Source organism: Ursus americanus, chromosome 15 (genome assembly GCF_024610735.1).
Source record: "Ursus americanus isolate L20-20 chromosome 15, mUrsAme1.1.p, whole genome shotgun sequence".
Classification (NCBI taxonomy): domain Eukaryota; kingdom Metazoa; phylum Chordata; class Mammalia; order Carnivora; family Ursidae; genus Ursus; species Ursus americanus.
Genome location: NC_142141.1, coordinates 59,070,187 through 59,090,439, shown reverse-complemented (window position 1 = coordinate 59,090,439; position 20,253 = coordinate 59,070,187). Strand labels below are relative to the sequence as shown.

General features: G+C 49.8%; 1 protein-coding gene across 2 annotated transcripts in view; it reads left to right on the top strand.

Annotated features, from left to right (window-relative positions):
* Positions 1 to 18,400, top strand: part of ADCY2 (adenylate cyclase 2) — a 387,890-nt gene extending 369,490 nt beyond the window's left edge. For both annotated transcript variants that reach the window (XM_045795930.2, XM_087867988.1), the window contains exons 23-25: positions 9,554 to 9,668; positions 13,915 to 14,039; positions 17,592 to 18,400. In XM_045795930.2, coding sequence (XP_045651886.2) covers positions 9,554 to 9,668; positions 13,915 to 14,039; positions 17,592 to 17,744 — 393 coding nt within the window. In that variant the 3' untranslated portion in view covers positions 17,745 to 18,400. The remainder of the gene's footprint in view (positions 1 to 9,553; positions 9,669 to 13,914; positions 14,040 to 17,591) is intronic.
* The last annotated feature ends 1,853 nt before the right edge of the window (positions 18,401 to 20,253 follow it).

Genomic DNA, 20,253 nt, shown 5'->3' with positions numbered 1-20,253 from the left:
CGTCGCTGGCTCTTCAACCAGTGTCTCTCCCTTCTGTCAGCACACTCTGTGGCCCGAGAGAGCTCATCCACCACCCTCACTCTGCACCTCCCCCTTCCTCCCGCACCCTCACCAACACCGACACCAGAAATCCCACTCTTGAAGGTTGGGAAGCACTTCCACATTCCAGAATCCAAGTCGGGGTGTGTGCTCCCAGCACTCGTTCTCGGGGCCCAGTCTGCGGCCTCTGATCGAGCTGGTGGTCACCTTCACCTAGAAGTCCCTCCTTAGCTTCCAGTCCTTCACTGTGCTGCCTGCTGCCTGTGGTCCCTGTCTGGGGGACACAGTCGTGTTCTTTCCCTGACACCTCCTTCCGTCAGGGGCCTCACCTAAGACTTGACCCATGATCCATCCCCTCTGCTAGTCAGCCCCTGCAAACACCGTCATCCGCTATCCTGACCATGGGGCCAGGCCTACATTCCCAGCTCTCTCCATGGACAGCCAGTTTCCGACACCCTCATCTTCTGATGTGGTGTGCCCCAAAATGCCTAGCAGGGGGCGCTGTGCACAGAGAGGACCTGAGTTTGTTCCGTGGAGGTTGGAACATGGGCCCACTGTACTGCCCAGAACAGCGTGTCGCTTCCTTCCCTCTGTTTTACAGACCTGCTACTCCTGATGTAAACCCTCTCCTTTTTCCCCGATGTTTGTAAACACTTACTGGATGCCTCCTGAGTCCGCTTTTAACAAGCCTAAGAGATCCCCCAACAACCATCCATGTTACGCATGGAGAAGGAGACACACAGCACAGCAGTGAAGTAACTGGCCCACGGTCACAGACAGGACAAGCAGCGACAGCAGGGCTGCCCGCTCCGGGGCAGGGCTCACCTGCTGGTCCGGAGCTCTGATCTGTCAGCTCCGTCCCGAGCCCCTCCCGCACCGTGTTCACATCTGCACCAAGTTCCTATCTGCACCATTCAGTCCCTGCTGCGTCCTGCCTGACCTTGGCACACCTTTCCTGTCCCACGTGCCCCATCCCCCTGCCCTCATCCATCGCAGACACCAAACGGGCCTTCTTAGCTACCCGTGAGCTGCTTCTGACTTTCTAGTCACCACTGTGTTCATAAGTGACTATTTACCGTATGGTAGAGTGAGACCACTCATGGCTTACTACAATAGCTAAGCTTTCTACACTCCAGTTTCCTTACATAAAATGGTGAGCTACCCATTTCATAAGGCTATTGGGTAGACTGCATTAATATGCAGAACACTCCATGGCCAGAGCAGGTAATAAAAATGCTAATAGCCATAATAATACAGTTGTGACTTGTACGCTTTTTGCATATTGATACTATTGCTCCCTCCGATAGAACAGATGTAAGGGTTTGCGACATAAATGCAATGGGATAGGTCGTCACGTCCACGCGGGGAGTTTACTCAGTATGAGCTATTTTTATGTAGGGCATTTAATTAGATCTGGTAAGGTCATCCTAGAAATACTTTGAAGTGCAGTGCAAGTCTTCTGCAAGGAAAGTGCATTACGTTTGATTGGGGTCGGGGCATAATACACTTGATATACATATTGATGTGGATATGTTCTTTTTATAAGAAACGAACGTCTCTCCTGCCCTTTGTAACCTACCTGTAACCTACCCACTTGTTTTTCTAGTTCTAAGCCGAAAAAACCTTTCTGTTCATTGTTTAGCCAAATATTTAGTTTGACAACAAAAGACATTCAATTTGCAAAATATATCGGGTTTATCAAGGATTAATGTGCTTTTCTTAAATTCAAGAACAGGCAAAGGTATCTGGATAAAAGCCTTTTGAAATCTAGCTCGCGTTCGTCCCTCCTCATTTTCTCGCCGTGGGAGCAGCAGACGTACCCACGGGGAGCGCAGGCACACAGCAGCGTGTCCACACCTCGCCCCAGCAGGGCTCTCATGTCTGCCTTTGTTTCGCTTCGTTTGTGTTTTTTAAATGAAACAGCGCGTTCTCATTCGAAGCTTGAAGACAACATGACTAAATGGTTGGTTGCATTATGCGTAACTGACTGTTGTTTTCAGAAGAAGCAGGCACTTGTCAGAAAGTGAAACGTTAGACGGAGAATGGGCTGGCGTTCTAACCCCACTCATACCTCCGTGAACACGCGCTGAGAAACACATGAGCTGTCACGGAAGCTGGCGGCCAGCGGCCCTTCCCTTCGCTGCCAGGACCCCCACCCCTGCCCCACTCCTGCTTCCAGGCCTCACAGCTGCAAAGCCTCCTGCCTGTTCCTTGCCATGGCCTTCACACTGGAAGCCGTGAGAGCAGATTGTGGTTACAAGTATGTTTTTCTCGACTTATAGAGTATTATTTTTAGAAAAAGGACATTTCACTTAAAAAAAAAAAAAAGATCATTTTCAGCTTCTCCTGAAAACTGGTGGCTTATCTACCTGATCTTCATCCCTGATGACAAGAACCAGCAGCTCAGACAGAGAAGCAGCTGCTGCCTCAGCCCTGGGGTGTTCTCTGCACCCTGCACACCACTGCAGTGGCCTCTTCCCTCCGCTGCACCCCGGAGCCCCATCCCTCGGCCCCCCAGGGGCTCCACAGGCCCTATCCTGGAGGAAGTCCATCCTTCATGCCCTAATCAGTGAGCAGGGTTTCTCTGGTCTCAGCAGTCGTGTACATGGTTCTGATCTTTTTCAAAGAAATATTCTTAAGAACTTCGATAGTTGAACCCAAAATACAGGGATGCAAACTTTCATTCAGAGTCCTGCTTTGATTATATTATTGCTGTCATAAGCCTGACCTCTAGCTCTTCTTCGCAATCTCAAGTAGATCGATATCCATAGCCAGCAACACTTTGAGAAGAAATAATTTGTAGTACCAGAAACAATTGAGGGGGGAGAAGCAGAGAAGCAGGGGGTGGCGGGAAGATGTTACTCTTCGCCGGGTAGGAGGACTGTCCTTTTATAAAGCATTTGGAGTCTTACTCTCTTTTAAATTATTCTATTTAATTATTTGTTTTATGTAAAAACTACCTGATTTAAAGAACATTTAAAGGGAAATGTAGTAGTGTGTTTTATTGGTTATATCCGCACAAATGCAGCAGCAGACCCAGGGCTGTAGGTTGAGGGTAGTTCCTAAGCACCGCCTTTTGCTCCATCTGGCTCTTGCCAAGTTTGCCCTGTAGAGACGCCGCGGCCAAATAGCACAGCGTTTCTCCTTTATTCGGCTCCCTCCGTCCCCCCCATCAGACCCCAGCTCCATGGGATCCACCCGCGAGATTCCTATACTCGCCCCCCCCCCCCCCCAGTGCATGAGCGACACGAGCTTCCAGCAAGGCAATGAGCAATAAGCATTTCCCACCCACGTTCACGGACTCGGGTTAATGGCTCCAGCTCCGGCTCGGCTGTTCTAGATTTTACTTAGCTAGAAGGACGTCCAGCAGATGTTTCCTTTCCCCACTGTGGCAGGTGCCAGGTACTCGCTGATGGCTGCCCTCCAGAGTTCACAGTGTGGGAAAGGCGTGTGTGCAAACAGTTTCAGTGCTGGGTGACACGGAGAGTGGGAATACTGGGGACAGTCAGCCCCGGCTGCCCGAACTAACTGCCAGAGACTGGGGGACACACATTTGTGCCTCACCGTCCGGAGGCTGGCGTATCCAAGAGCAAGGCAGCGGCAGGTCAGGTGTCTGGTGAGGACCCTCGTGCTGCGTTGCCGACGGCCGTCCTCTCGCGGGGTGTCACATGAGAGAGGAAGCAAGCTCTCTGCGGCCCCTCCTGGGAAGGGCACTGCCCCACTCGTGAGGGCGCCCCCACATGACCTAACCTCTTCCCAATGGCCCACCTCCTAGTCTGCCACACTGGGCATCAGGCTTCAACATACGAATTTTCGGGGACACAAACATCCGGTCCATAGCGAGGGACACTGCCAGATTGACTAGGAAGGAAGGGAGGGGTCACTCTGAGACCTCGTGCCACGGTTTCGCAGTAGCTGAAGCACACTTTGAGACGAATAGCCGTAGTTTCCTTTACTGGAGCAGGAGAAAGTAGTTCGGGTCTCTGCTGTATATTTTTGTACAAACACCAGAGCTCCCGTGATGTGTTGTAAGCAGAGAAATGTCTTCTACTTTCATGCTGCTGACAGGAAGCTGAAGACGGAAAGAAACGAAACCATCGCTCTTCACGAAATATACCGCGAATCTCAACAACCCGCGTAATGTCAGACACTCGGGTCATTGTCAAAGCCGTACGACTCTGTAGGACGCTCTGTGCGTGCACAGGGAGAAAGTTCTAAACTGGTGCGTGAGATGATTTCTGACAGACATTTTCCTCCTAGATGCTTTTTGTGTCAAGCAGAGTGACATGCTTATCTAAACCACCATAAAAGAAACGAAATCAATCCTGAGCCCCAGGTATCCAGGCTGAGTTCATTTCACCTTGCCCACAACCCTGGAAGATAGGTGGTTATTGTCCCATCACAGATGAGGAAACCGACGCCCAGAGAAGTTAAGTGATTCAGCCAAGGCCACACAGCTGATGGTTATAGGACCTGGGGCTGAACCCAAGGTTGCCTGACTCAAAGGTATCAGCAGTTATTTGGGGAAACGTCCTACCTTCAGACCAGTAACAGAGCGTAAACCACGGTCCTGGGAAAATAAAGTAAGAGGTGAGTGGTAGAAGCGAGCCCTGGAAGGTGGACTTAGGAGGGGAAGGGGCACAGAAAGCCAGGCTGCCAGCATCTCAGACTTCTGATTTAGGGATTTGCAATTGATGATGCCATTGGCAAAGCAGAACAGTCAAGAAGAAGAGCTGTCTTGTGGGAGATGAAATGATAATACTAGTTTTGGATACACAGTCTGAGTGTCACTACGATATCCAAGTACAATGGCAGCAACCACACGGCTAGTTCCGGAGCCATCAATGAGCAGTTCCTGGGGATGGCTCCCCGTCAGCTGAATATCTCCTGGACTCACCATCCAACCCACCTGCCACCATTTACCAGCAAGACGATGAGGGAAAACTGCTCACCTGTTTGTCTACATGGTCGTGCATTTTTTACGTAAATCTATCCCTGAGGAAGTTCACAAGGATGAATGCAGTGCGAAAGGGTTAACGTTAATAAACTAAAGTGGACGGAAAGTCAAAGATGCGATGCGAAGACGAGGATGCAAACAGCCAAGTTCCGACCACGTTCTAGGTGTGTGCAAGGAGGGGGCTGGATGCCTGCTAAGACGGGACCTGGAGTCAGGCGCCTGGTTTGCTGCTGACACGAGTTATGAACCGTCCGGGGTCTCCCTTTCCCCATCTGCATAATGGGGGTGAAGACGGGAAGTCCTTCATGGGACTTACTGTGAGGATTAAATCACACATGCACACACTATTGCTATTAATTGTTCGGAAATTTCCAGCAGCCAGCACAGGTGTGGTGTCCCGGTGTTCATGGGGACGATCGTGTCACCCATTCATTAATATATCTGAAAACCAGGCCTGTCAGGTATGAGCCCTCATAACCATGACGAAGGGTCCGCAGTGAGCTGTGTGCTTGGTAACTAACTGCCTCTTGGAAAATGGTTTGTTTGGTTTTTTTTAAGATTTTATTTATTTATTTGACAGAGAGACAGTCAGCGAGAGAGGGAACACAAGCAGGGGGAGTGGGAGAGGAAGACGCAGGCTCCCAGTGGAGGAGCCCAATGTGGGGCTCGATCCCAGGACTCTGGGATCACGCCCTGAGCCAAAGGCAGACGCTTAATGACTGAGCCACCCAGGCACCCTGGAAAATGGTTTAAAATCTGAGGGTGGGGTTGGGGGGATGCCTGCCAGAATATCCCATGATGCACATTTTAATAAAGATTTTTTTCATGCCTTGGAGTTTTGGTTAACACTGGGAAGTTGTGAGTCCCGGTCGTGCCCTCCGACAGGTACCTGACACTCAGGTGTTTGGAGCGACCACGTGAGAGCCGATCTTCAGCCTGTGGTGACCAGCTCACCTGCGAGAGAGCAGACCTTGCCTTTAGAGAACTGTGAGATCGCATCCGATCTCCCAGGGGAGAATGCTCCCAGGCCCTGGCTCTAAACCTTCAGCATCAGACAGGTGCTACCACAGTGGGTGCTCGGTGAGCATTTGATGGGTGGAAGAAGGACAAGAAGGAAAGAGGAGAGGTCAAGAGAGGAGGCGTATGTTAATTTCAGCCTAAAGATTTAGCTCGGTTTTTACCAGTCACTTGGGTTATAAAATGATCTCAATACACATACATTTGCTTTAAGAGGCGTTCCTTGCTGGTGGAATTTCCAATGCAAACAGCTTCCAAGATGTGTTCCAGGGCACCAAATGCGTCTGCTTGCCGTGTCACTGGAAGTCGGTTAAATATTTGGAGACATCTAACAGAAATCATTTGGATCATGGGAGAAAGAGCTCCTTTTTACTGTCATCAAATATTTATCAAAAGCTCAGTTATAAGGACTTTTTGAAATGAACCGAGCTCTTGTAAAGACTGAGCATAATTTTTTTCCAGGACTTACTAAGCCCAAATGAGTTATCGACATTGGATTTAAACCCCACTCCCAGAACTCTGTCCCTCCATTCATCACTGGGGTCACGTAAACCTCCAGCTTAAGCCCATGGCATGAAAACACACCGGGTGACAATGTATCGGGGAGGGAGGCTCGTTGGCTGTGCCGTGGTTCGGTAGGAAGCAAACCATCCCCCCCACCCCATCCCCGTGGCAAATCTGTCCTCCTTGCTAGGACAGTTGTGATACCAGTGACATGGGATTCTGCCTGTTGATTTCACAGTCCATGCTTCCTGTTCAGGAGAAGGTGTTTCCAGACGAGTGCATGAACCTCCAGATCACCCCTTCCCCGGGGTCATGAGACAAGAATATTAGGGAGCTCGACAGAAGAGCAATGCTAACTTAAGAAACGACTCTGCATTTCCGCCGACGTTAGCTGATAGTCTGTGTTCCAGTTGTTTAAATTGCTTGGATTTTCTCGCACAATTTGAAGTTGAGGATTTACAGCCACAGTAACGTTCCGTTGGTCTTTCTCTCGAATGATAGAATGTATGTGAGGAGAGAAAGAACATTCTCTCTGAACCGGAAATGCAGTGTCTCTGCTCTGCCCAGGTTTGTATTACTGAGCACAGTGGTCTCCGGCGGGGGAGGCATTTTGCCCCCCAGGGGACACTGGGCAATGTCTGGAGACATTTTTGGTTGTCACTCCCAGAAGGCAGCCGCTACTGGCATGTGTGGGCCGAGGCCAGGACACCACTCAGCATCCTGCAGGGCACAGGACAGGGAATGAGCCGGCCCAGGGGTCAGTAGTGCCCACGTCAGGAGACTTGGCTAGTGCTACCCTCCCTGACTCCTGTCCCTAAAACACTGTGTGGATTCGTGGAATAACTCTGTTGCCATTTTCCTTTTCTCCTTTGGCCTTGGTTTTCCCCACCTCCCTGTCACCTCGAATATGCTGGGTATGTCCACGTTCTCCACCGTCCTGCTCCCTCACCCCTACTGAGAGCCTCAGAGCTGGTTTTTATCTTCACCCTGGGTGGAGGATGCTCCCCTCCCCGTTCACCAGGGGAGAACCTTCTAGAGAGCTCTCTCCATGTCTGACTGAGCTCCTCTGCGGCCCAGCGGGATTGAACACTTGTCCCGGAAGTCACAGTGTGAGGTCCACAAAGGCCTGCCTCTCCTGTTCTTCTCTCAAGGATTCCCGGTGTCCTTACTGGTTCCCTCTTCTCTCCGCCAGCTGGCTGAGGCCAATCCCCCAGTCCCTGCTTGAATATTCTGTGTGTTCTTCTTCCCTTGGGCCCTCTCCCTCTTTTTTTTTTCCTTAAGTTGTGATGTGTCTTTTTTTTTTTTTAAGATTTTATTTATTTATTTGACAGAGAGGCAGCAAGAGAGGGAACACAAGCAGGGGGAGTGGGAGAGGGAGAAGCAGGCTTCCCGCCGAGCAGGGAGCCCAATGCGGGGCTCAATCCCAGAACACTGGGATTGTGACCTGAGCCGAAGGCAGACGCCCAGTGACTGAGCCACCCAGGCGCCCCAGACCCTCTCCCTCTTCAGTGGGTGTGTGAATGGCTCATCCTGCGCATATGGCCCCCCAGTGAGCATCAGTTGGCTTTAACCTCCCGCCAAAGCTTGACGATGCTCTCTGTTCCGCCTAGACATCTCTTGGTCACCGACAGGCCATCTAAGAGCAATCTCTCAATTACCAGGTATCAGGTGTTTCTTCTGGGCCACACTTGCGTCTTGTGGTGGCACACGTTAATAGAACAGAGTCTCTGCCCTGGGGGAGCTCACAGACTAGTGAGGGAGAGGAAGGACCGCAGGGATTCTAGTGCTGAGACGGACGCCGGAACCACAAGCCCCAGTTGCGTGGGCAGGCCAACTGGGTTGGGCTGGGACTGCCTGTCACCCCACATCCCGGTGCACCCACTCATTAAGTGTTGGGGCAGCGGGAACCTTCAGGACATGGAAACACATTTTGTGAAGTATATACATATACTAATAAAAAATGTGTGTTTCAAATATAACCAAAAATAGAAATTTTAGAAAGATGATCTTCAAAAGGAATTATAAATATATAATAGGCATTACAAATTCATAGTAAATGTAAATTAGTAACAAATATAAGTATAAATTAGGAGTAAATAGGAATAGAAATCCCCATTTACCTTCACTGGAAACCTTGACCTTGTCCTTTCCTTCAGCTCTACCTGTATGGTGGTTATTCCTCAAGGGATGATAAATCACCCAGGGACCGTGAAAGCAGGACATGTCGCCCCCTGTAGTAGTTGGCTAGGGCTCTGTTGTACCAGCACTGCAGACCGGGGGCTTAAACAGCACAAATCTATGGTCTTCTGGTTCTGGAGACTGGAGGTCTCAGGTTGAGGTGCTGATGGGTTGTTTTCTCCTGAGGCCTCTGTCCTTGCTGTGTAGATGCCGTCTTCCCGTGTCTCGTGTGGTCTTCTCCATGTGTCTGTGTCTTAATCTCCTCTTTTCATAAGGACACTAGTCATATTGGATGAGTCATACTAATGACCCAATTTCATCCTAATCCCCCCTTCAATGATGGAGGTAAGAATCTCCAAATACACATTCTGAGGTATTGGAGGTTATGCATTTGGGGGGACACAGAACACCCCTCCCCTATCAGGGCAAAAGGAAGATGTGGTATTTCCAGAACCGGGGTGAGCTGTGGAGGGTGTGGAGTGGGGAAGAGGAGGAATGGACCCCAACCCTCTTCCCTGCACCCCCTGACCCTCCCTGGACCCTCCCCCTGGTCAGTCCAACAGGAAGCTGAGCCCAGCAGAGAAGGGGGGAGATGGGTGTGAGGGGCAAGCGGAGAACCAGGAGCCAGGCCCTCCTCACAGCGTCTTCTGTCGGCAGCGTCTGTCTGGGTATCCGTGTCTTCGAGTGTCTCAGGTGTCCCCACAGCCACAAACATGAATTGGGGCAAAAGGCCTCCTTGGGATGAGGGGTAATCTTCCCAGAACGTCCGCTGCGGTGGTAGCCTCGAGCATTCTTCCTGACTGGAGCCTCGGGACTCGGGGACCTTGTTCCCGCTCACCGTGTCTGTTCTGTGTTCAGGAGCCGGAGAGGCAGTACATGCACATTGGCACCATGGTGGAGTTTGCCTTCGCGCTGGTGGCGAAGCTGGACGCCATCAACAAGCACTCCTTCAACGACTTCAAGCTGCGAGTGGGTACGTGGTGTAGAGGGACCGTGCAGGTGTGGGGAAGGCACGGCGCGAGGGATGGCTCGCTGCAGGTGTCCGGGGAGAGCCATGCAGTGTGTCTTGAGGGCAAGAGGACTGGATTTTGCGGGGAGCAGGCTCAGGGAAGTGAGGAGCCCCTGAGACACTTTTGTACAAATTAGAAAACAGAATACCTTTTGGTTGGACCCAGGCTGTGAGCACTGTGTTTAGGACCGTGAGCTGGATTTCAGTCCCACTGCCTCATCCTTCCGGCCGGGGTCCCCCGCAAGCCGCGTGCACGGCCGTGAGCCATCCTGAGGAGCTCACGCACGCCGTCGACTGTGAACCACTCCGCTACTGTAAGGACTCCTGCCAATGAAATCAGCACCTGCCATGGGCCGGGAGATGCATCCAGACTTTGGAGATCCAGAAATGTAAAAAATATATATTATGTATATTTTTTTAAGGCATCTTAGAATTGTTGAAATAGTCTCACACCTCTGGGGGTCACAGCCTCCAAGAACCCTAAACATATGTCCCAGGTTCTGAAATAGACATAGTTTTTCTGATTGAAGGTTCAAGCCTAACAGGAAAGGCCAACTTTCTTTAAAATTATTTCTTTAAAATTCTTTAAAATAAATTCTCCCCATATTTCTTTTATCTTTTTTTAAATTGAGGGGCAATAAATTCTTTAAAATACTTTAAAATTCTTTAAAATACTTTAAAAAATTCTCCCTAAATTTCTTTTATTTTTTTTTAAATTGAGGGTTTAGTTTATTCACATTTAATGTAATTATTGATATAGTTGAATTTAAGTCTTTCAGTATTTGTTTTCTTTTTTTTATAATAATTTTTTATTGTGTTATGTTAGTCACCATACAGTACATCCCTAGTTTTTGATGTAAAGTTCCATGATTCATTACTTGCATATAACACCCAGTGCACCATGCAATACGTGCCCTCCTAATACCCATCACTGGCCTAAATTTCTTTTAAAAATTTCTAGTAACTTCCCTAATGTGGACTCATGAGCATGTTTCATGCTTACTAGCCTTTTACAAATGTCTGTAAACACAGAAAGTGTGCTTTAAACCCCAGCTGAGCACGCAGCTGTCTGGCCATTCATGATAGGTAGGACCTTCTCCGACGATTTAATGTTCCTCTTGGCAACACGTTTTGCTTCTCCTGAAAGCAAGTCCACATAAGAGGAGTTCTTGTAATAAATTCCATCTGAATGGCTTTTCATTTCTTTTGCATACAGATTTCCACTTAAAAAAAAAATCCCAATATTTAGAGCAATTTTCTTCCTTTGCTCTGCCTATGTTCTGAATTGTAAAACCCGGAAATATTGTACGTCTGGAGCTGCAGGTGGCCTCTTTGCTGCTCGTATATGCTGTTAATTGTTAGTGTCGGACACCTTTTCCTTCATACGTTCTCACCTCCAGGCACAGCGGGCCTTTGTGAGGGCGCTCGCTACCTTCACCAAAAGTGAGAAGGGCCAGCAGGTGGAGGCGGCCCCACAGCCCGCTGACCACATCAGATGCGGAGGTGTCCCCTTGACTCTAGAGCCTCTTGATTGTTTTGACAGCTTAGACAATGAGCTTCAAACTTTCAAACTACTCTCATTTAAAAAAAAAAAAAATCTGTTACCTGGCGGCATGACCCGCTCTGTTGAAAAGCATATACAGACCCAAACAGCACTGCCCTTCACTGCAAGGTGAGATGGGGACAGCCATTCCCTGGTCACCTGTGTTACATCCAAAAAAAGCAGTTTTCTTGGTCTGGACCATAACCGTATTTTCCAAATTAATGTGAGTAATTGAATAGACCCTGTTCAGTAGGAATTTATGGAGTGCTTATTTTACACTGATTATTGAATATACTGCTAGTGATGGTGTCACCCTGCACACTGGCTCTTAGATTCCTAAGGAAGCCTAAGTTCAGTGTTTCACCAGCCTCTGGGGCTGCCTTTCCCCACCCCTGGGCCTCGCTTGGGCGGCTTCCGGGCTGCACTCGGGTGCATAGTGCCATCCAGTGGCGATTCACGGTAGGAACTCGGGAGAGTAATATTTCAAAAAAAAAAAAAAAAAGGCAAATAATAAGAGCTGAATTCACTCTTAGCGTCCTTTTCTGTGGGTCAAGCTGCAGAATCAGTCGGTTAGCAGGAACCAAAATTCGAGCACATTCCTGCACTAAGTAGAGATTGAGCCTGTGCCAGGAATCATCAGCCCAGGCTCTCCCCTCGCCTCCCCTCCCCCCAGGCACTGACCAAGCAGGACTCAGCAGCCCCAGAAAAGTTGATGGCAGAGGGGTTCAAGAGCACCAGCCAGCAGCTGGAATAAATTATTTGGGGTGTCTAAAGCAGTGTGTGAGCTTTGTTGAGTACTCAGCAAAAGCAAAGCAGAATTTCTTGCTCACCTCTTGCGTAACTTCAAAGATTTTGTGGACAGTGTTCGTACTGTTTCCTGCCTACCTCTCCATTGCAAAGAGGCAGCTTGGCCTTAGATCTGTAGCAAACCGTAGCACGCCAAGCAATTCGGGAGTGGGAAATGGGATCACTCAGAAACAGCCTCCTTAATCTATACAAGGTGACTCTTGCAGTAAGGAGGGGTCCTAGAGCCAGGAGAAAATGTAGGGGGCATAATTAACCAGTGTCGTCATTTCTATTTCTATGTCTGTGGTCTTCCTCCACACCACTCCCAGAATACCTGGGGGTCTGCCTCTTTGAACTGAGATGCTGGGACAAGGACTCATGCTACTGGTGCACGGGGTGGGGGAGGAGTCCGGGCTACTGTGACTAGAGAAGTTGATCAGACTTGCAAGGCTTCCACTCCTGGGGGCAGATGCCATCCCCATGTCTCAGGCAGTGTGGACGTGCGCCCGGAGCTCAAGTGTCTGCACGTAATAACCACGGGTTTATAATCGCAGTTACTAACGGAGGGGGCAGTCAGAGCCACCGTCACCTCTGTCTGGGGTGCCCGATTATCTGGGAAGTCACACGGGCAGGCCAGGATAGCAAGAAATCTGTCCTGCCAGTGAGGTTTCAGCCAGCTGGGCTGAAGAGTGACAGCTCGTTCCTGGGTTTCTCCAGCAACCTTTTGGTGGCTGTCCCTGGGGAATCACAGTTGGTGAAGACGCTTACGCCAGAGGTGGGCTGTCCTCAGTCTGATGGATGCAGAGCTGTAAAGAGCCCAGCTTCAAGGGGGTCAAGAACCCAAGCAACACAGTCTGAGAGACCACTTGTCTGGAGACCCTCTTTGGGTCGCACCTGCCCACCAGGGGCCAGCCTGTCTACCCAAAGATCCCTCCAAATGCGACCCTCCTCCAGTCTTATCAGTTGTAGCTTCTTGTGTCAGAGAATGTCCTCAAATCTGAATCTGTATTGCCCATGCTAACATTTGCTGTTGTTTTAACGCTGACCTGGGTGGACTCTGTCACGAGCACAGTGCACGTTAAGGGAGTCCTTCGGCAGGTGGTTTAGCAATGGAGCTCAACAGCACAAACACATTCCTCTGGAATTCAGGAACCTTGCCATTGGGACGTTAGGAAGGCAACAGCCCTCAAGGTGGGAAGAGCCTTGTGCACCGGACGCTTGTGGCAGAGATTGGAGGGCAGCGTCCTTACAAGCAGGGGCCATGGAACCATCGGCCTCTGCCATCTACTGCCTGTCTGATGGTGCCGTCCTCAGCTTCCTCACCTGAAACTGGAAGTGACGGTGACAGTACCCACCCCATCTGTGACTGCTGTGAGAACCACAAGAGTTCTCACACATAAAGCACATAGAACAGTGCCTGGCGGGTGGAGAACACAGCACTGGTGTGGTTGGTGGCAGCGGCGTGCTCGGCAAGACGGCGGCAGGAACCCACAAGTCCGGCAGCTGCTGGTCAATGCACTCAGTGTAGCTACTTAAACCTGAAAGACAAAGATTTCAAAATTAACATTAGCGACACAACTATGGGAAACACAATGCTCATCTCTTGTCTAAGATTAAATAGCAACATAGGGAACTATTATGGTTAGTTTTTGAGAAGCATAACCAACCTTATGTTATTATGGAATAATAACAATATATGGGCACATGAGCCAGAATCAAGGTTAAGAAGGAAAAACAATAATTTTTCTTTGCTTTAGAATCCCATGGGTTGGGCTAATGTTTGTTTAATGACGATGATTCAAAAATATCCTTGTAAAGCTCTTCTGTTTAAGACGGTTACTGTACCTTGAATCTCATTCACCCGGTTCTGATGTGTCGCAGGTATTAACCACGGACCTGTGATAGCCGGTGTGATTGGAGCTCAGAAGCCGCAGTATGATATCTGGGGCAACACTGTAAACGTGGCCAGCAGGATGGACAGCACCGGCGTGCTGGACAAGATACAGGTAATTCAGTGTGCTTTGTCAGCATCGGCCAGTTCTGTCCTCTCGGAAACCATAAATAAGTGTAATAATAATGATAATAATATATTAAAACAAGAACCTTGAAAGTTACTTAGATCTTGAGAAAACCTTGAAACACATTTACATTGACAAAGTCCTTTTTTATTGGGGAAATGTTAATTCATTTCTGCACTCGCTATTAGCAATAATTTAGAAATGTAATAATATAAAGATTATTGCCTTTGCAAAAGTCAACGATTGCAACAACCAACATGGCAGTCAGATACCTGAGCACGAAGTTAGGGCAGGACCCTTCTCTCCTCTTCCATCTCCGGGCCCCGCACCTTGAAAGGTACTTTGCTGGGGAGAGGGATAGTATTACCAACACCAGAGATAACCCCCAGACTTCCCGTCCCAGAGGCAGAACTGGGGGGAGACGGAAGAGAGCCCACTGGGGAAAAACAAGGGGTAGGATTCTGGGTGATGTGTCAGAGCAGTGCCAAATCGGACCAGCACAGGCTTTGGATATAGAATGATGGGAAAGCACTCGAATCTACCCAAGGGAGGACGCTTGAGCATGGTGCCAGACACCTAGAAGGAGAGACTGACTTCTCCTAATGAGAAGAATGCGTGCGCGCGTGTGTCTCTGTAGAACTTTCTATTTGCCTCACCCTCAAAAAGCAGTGGTTCCACATTTCACTCCAGCTTTGTTATATTCTGGAAGATAAATTCCTGCCAAATGGCAAAATTGTATGAAAACCATTGGACACCAGTAATAGGATTTTTTCTTTTTGGGGGTGTCCATTACGGAAGATTCCGTAAGTCCCTGTTCTGTGTGCCTTGGCTTGACCAGTGTCCTCAGGTAACCATGCCTGCTAACATTATGGTAGAGATTTAGAGTTCTCTATTGACTTCTGTAGGAGACCCCAGCTCTGATGTCATCAAGAGTGGGCTTTTCATTAAACTTCTGCTCACTTGCCTTTCACACTCTCTGGCTCATTCATTCAAGAGGATTCCATTTCTGTGAGCTTCCTATAGCATATCCTTAATTTTTATATGGAACGGGACCAACATTACTTCTAAGTGTTCATCTCTTTCCAGCCAGATGATTAGTCAACCGTTGCTGAAAGTGAGCAACTGAGCAACAGAGAGAGGGGAGAGATGGCAAGTGACATGGGGAGGAGAACAGCCAGGGCTTCCCAACCAAACTGCATTGCCAGGGAAAAGAGCCAAGTGGCTGTGCTCATGAGAGCCAATCCAGACGAAGCTCTCACAGAAATGGGGCTGAGTTGTGGTCACTGTCTGTGGAGATGGCCTGCTTGCCTCCCACGAAGCATGGTCTGCCATGTTGGCAGCCTAGTTGCACCGTGCCCTGATGGCATCATGGCCTCTAGGCCTTCCTGCACGCATGTCACCGGCAGCTCCCCCTGCCCAGGGATGTTCCGGCAATCATGGACCACTTGGCGTCCTCCGTTTGGTGCAGGGAGAGGGTGCTCCTATCAAGGACACCCGTTCCCACCTGTAGGCCAAGCTGGGCCCTCTCCACATACCTGGAACATTCAGAAGACGAATGGTGGCCTTGACATGCTTCACGACTCTCCAAGTGGTTTTCAAGTACTTGGGATGAGTATCAAAAACAATTTAAGAGAGGCTGGTCGGGGAAAGTGCTCCCTCCTGGAGCTCGTAAATCCCCTCCAGATCAATGCTTCAGATGAGCCTGAGCTCTTGTGTGTCTCCAGGAGGATATGGGGTGTCGTAAAGCTCCGGGTGATGCAGTGCTGAGCAGCCCGCTGGATGCTCTCTGCGCGCTCGGAGCGTGGGGGAGACGACACGGGTTCTGGCTGTCGGGAGAGCAGCTCATCTGCAGCTCCGTGGGTGCTCACACGGCACGGCGGCTGGGAGGTCGTGCCCAGCAGACTCCTTCCCTGAGGGCGCGGTGCTCCCTCCGCCTCCAGGAGCTTCGTGTTTCCTCTTAGTGCAAGAAAAGGAGTGAGATGCCAGGAAAAATAAATGGTGCTGAGATCATCACAAAGCTTCTCCCGGGCCTGACGGATGGGTTCTTTTGATTAGAGAGCATTCCACTCCCACCGTGCGTTCTCGCCTGGAAGCCAAAGAGCAGCGGAGAGCCCACGCGTCACCCAGCCAGGCTTCCCCTGGACCCGGAGGAGTACAGGCTGGTGCTCCTCCGGGAGACAGCTCCCTCCTCCTCGCATCACAGCAATTGTGTGGTTGCATTACAGATTCCAACAGATAGCTCATAAATGCCAGGGGCGGTGCTCCACGCACAACGAACCCCCAAGACTCCAAAAGATGTGTTTGTTCTCTGTGCAAGGTCAGAAGTCAGAAGCCTGTAGGATTCCCTAATTCTGATGACCCCTGAGAACTCGGATCATGAGTACATATCTGTAGTCTGGGTTTCTTGGCTTTGTCCATATTCTTCCAGTTCTTATCCAGGATGCAAAGTCCATCCTGGGCTGCTGGCTTCACCTGTCCTCCCCCAGGACTTGGACACAACCCTAGGGGAGGGGAGGATGTGAATATCTGGCACTTGTGTCCCCCTTTCCTAGCTCTGGTCATAAGGGTCCCAAGGATCCATGCATTTTCCCGTGTGCTAGGGGCTGGCCATTGGGTCATATTACAGGAAGATGGAGTGATTTTTCTAGCTTGTTCCAACAGCCTGTCCAGCACGCATGTGTCACCTGCATGCCTGAGGTGGCCGGGGACTCCCCACCCCATTCCATGTCCATTTCCTCGGATGAAGTGGAAGGAATTCCAATGCTGTTCTGCACTAAGGGTCCTTGCCCCACGGGGCAGTGGCAGGAACCACCTGTCCCATCCCATCGACAGGCTGCAAAGGAGGGGCCCAGCCCTTTTAGCATCTCGTGTCAATTCAGTAAAGGGAGGAAACTTCCAAGACCTGACCCGGTGCGTCTTGTCCAGGTTAAGGCTAGTGCGGACCCCTAGGGTCCTTTTAGTTGTATTCTCAAGCATTCAACCTGAAGTGCGTGGCCATTTGCAGGAACCCTCGGTCTTCTCAGGATGTCTTCTCCCACCCGTATTAAAATCTATTATTCACATTTATGATTTCATGAAAGGACATCGGTGACAATTTGTAAAGATTATCCGGAATCCCACCACTCCAACATATTCTGTTTTACTTTCTTTTCCCAGGTCTCTTATATGTGAATACGTGGTCTTCATATAGTTGAAATCATAGCATGAGTCCAGGCTTCATGCTTCCTTTGGGGTGAAACAAATCTCCTTATTTCACAGTCTCATCCTCAGTATGGTCAGGACAGCATCATGGTTCACTTCTCCCTGGAGATCACTTGACTTTTAGGTGGTTTATGGTCTGTCACTATCACAGCGTGAAACTACACATTGTCCTTAAAAAGCTCTTCTGCGCTATTCTTTCTCCTTCCAATTTCTCAGGGGTAGAATGAATGGGTCAAAGAACACGAGTGTCTTTTGGCTCTTGATCTTTGTGGTCAGGTGACCCCCAGAGGCCGTGTGGCCTAGACACTGACCGCGTCTTCGTCTGTCGTGTGTTTCTAGGTCACCGAGGAGACAAGCCTCATCCTCCAGACGCTGGGGTACACGTGCACGTGTCGAGGAATAATTAACGTGAAAGGCAAGGGGGAGCTGAAGACGTACTTTGTAAACACAGAAATGTCAAGGTCCCTTTCCCAGGGCAACTTGGCATCCTGAAGAGTTGCCTTCACTTTGGCAAGAAGACTGTATTTTCAGGAAGGTACAACGCACTTTCTGACTGCAACCTTTGTCCCTCATTTTTGATGTGCGTGCTCTGTTCTGTCCTATGGAGCCTTTCAGACTCGTTCCTATGACCCTGGTGGCATATCGTTTGGTGTCTGATGTGTGCCAAGATCGCTCTGCCACTTGCACTGTGCTTACTCCGAAGCAGAAGGAAAAGGAGTGTGTGTTATAGGAGAGACGCGTTCAACGAACTCACAAAGACGACAGACGTGAAATAAACAAAAATTCTTAAGGCAATAAAACTAGGGGGTGTATATTATCTTCCGGTGCATGTTCTTTTCTGGAAAATATGGTAGCTCGCCAACCGCATCCGCTAGTCTGATATTAAAACACACAGTATTTGTGAATAAGTTGATTTCTGTCACCCCACATGGGATTTGACTGTGTTCACCCACGTGTCTCATCGCCAGTGGCTGTCCACGGGCCCCAGCGGGATCCGTGGTCCTGTCGCCTTGCTGTGTCGTGTCTCGTGCCATCCATCACCAGGATTAGTTCTCACAACCTAGAACCAGTTTTGTACCAAACGCGTCTGATGTTTTGATGCCATTGTCTTTTGTAAGGTTGATTCATTAAAAGTTTTATGTACTTTGGTTTAGAGTCTGTATCTTTACCCTCCCCCACCCCCCATTCTTCCCTCTCCTGCGGGCTCCGCTCCAGAACTGGGATTTGTTTTCCCTTCTGCTGTTTGACGGTTGTTGCAGAAAGAGCTCCCCGGAAGCCAAGGTTGACTTATCCTTGAGTAATTCCGATCAGGACGGAGTCTGTGATGCGCATACTCGGTGTTGCCACCCCCGGGAATGTGCCGTGTGTACGTGGCCTGGTTTTCACTTTGGCATCTCGAGAGAACATTTTCCAGGAAAAAATGTTTTAATAACGAGAGGACCCTCCACCAGCAGCAGCAGCACCCTCTCTGCCCGCGTTCTCTGGTCCGCCGTCATGCTTTGGTAGAGCCATCGGCCGCAGGCTGCAGGAGAACAATTTGGCACTGACTGTGTACGTCAGCAGCCGCCACAATAGTTGGAACCCACCGGGAGAAGCTGCCAGGCCCCGTAAGATGCCTGTTCTGTCTGAGGAGACTTAAGGGGGCACAGAGCCAATGTTACGCGTTCTTGAAGAGAGAAGACTTGGGGAATTTTGTTCATGTAAATCCAGCTCTAGAGTTTTGGGGCTTTTCCTTTGCATAAAGAAATCGTACTTTGCCAAAGGGTGGAAAATAGAGCAATCATGCGTAATCTGATGTTTAGAAGCAAAGCTTTAGATGCCAACCCCGTTGGGCACGCCCGGCTTCTCTTCCCGGTTCAGGGCAGGCGTCTGTGAGACACAGAGGACCCCGATCTGTCAGGAACACCTTGTTCCTGGGAACTCAGACCCGGGGCACAAGCCCTCGTTTGATTCCTGACTGATCGTTTATGGGCTGTGTGACTTTGAACGTATCTCTTAATTTCTCTTAGGAGTATTTCCTCATTGATAGCTTATGGGATCAGGTCTGAAAGAGCTAATGACTGTGAGAGAACCTGGCAGCTACCCAGGCTTTCTCTTGCCAGAGCCTCTGTGCCAGGATTTTGACTCAGACTCAGGTAATAGCACTTCTCGAAACTAGTAACTGGCCTCCATCACCCAAGTGGGACTACAGCATGACTTGGTCCATTGTCTGCCTCAGTCAGGAATTTTTTGATCCTATAATCACATCTCAGCATTGGCCTTGATTCACCTAATTCTCATAAAGGTGATGGAAGGAGGAGAGGGAGCGTAAGGGCCTCTGTCTTCGCTCTACCAGAGATCCAGAGTTTCAGTGACTTCAGACTGGCCCTCTGTATCGTTTGTAACCACGGCCGGCAGCTGTACCCCATGGGTGCTTCCTCCCTTAGAGTCTGCAGGACCCATCCGCTTTACGTCACTTCCCTTTAGCGGACACCCACGGTTGAGTGATTCACCAGGCACACTGAACCATGGCTCTCAGCCTGCACTGAGGATGTGCTGAATTCGGTGAAAAGAACTCAAAAGGAGACTTGTTTTTTCCCAGAACTGTATTGCCGGGCTTACCAAACAAGGGACTTTTTAAAGCGATCAAAGTCGTTATCAGGGTACACCTTGCAAAGGTCTGCGCACACACGGACCGTTCAAAATATGGTCCCCACCCAGCGGCGGTGGTGCCCCCTGGGGACCTGCACATTTCCGGCCCCCAACCCACACCCGCCAAGTCAGAAGTCCTGGCGGTGGGGCCCAGCACCTTCTCTGTGTTTAGGTAACACTTTCTTTGGGTGACTCCAGTCCCCAGTCTGAGCACCCCCTGTGCTTTCCAAATGATGAAACGGGTGCAGAGAGGTCAACGGGCTTGTTCAGACCTTCCCAGTGATCAGTGACTAAGACGAGCCTAGAATACAAAGCAGCCTGCTCCCTAAATCTGAAAGTGTGCCTCCCGGTCAAGGCTTCATAGCTCTGG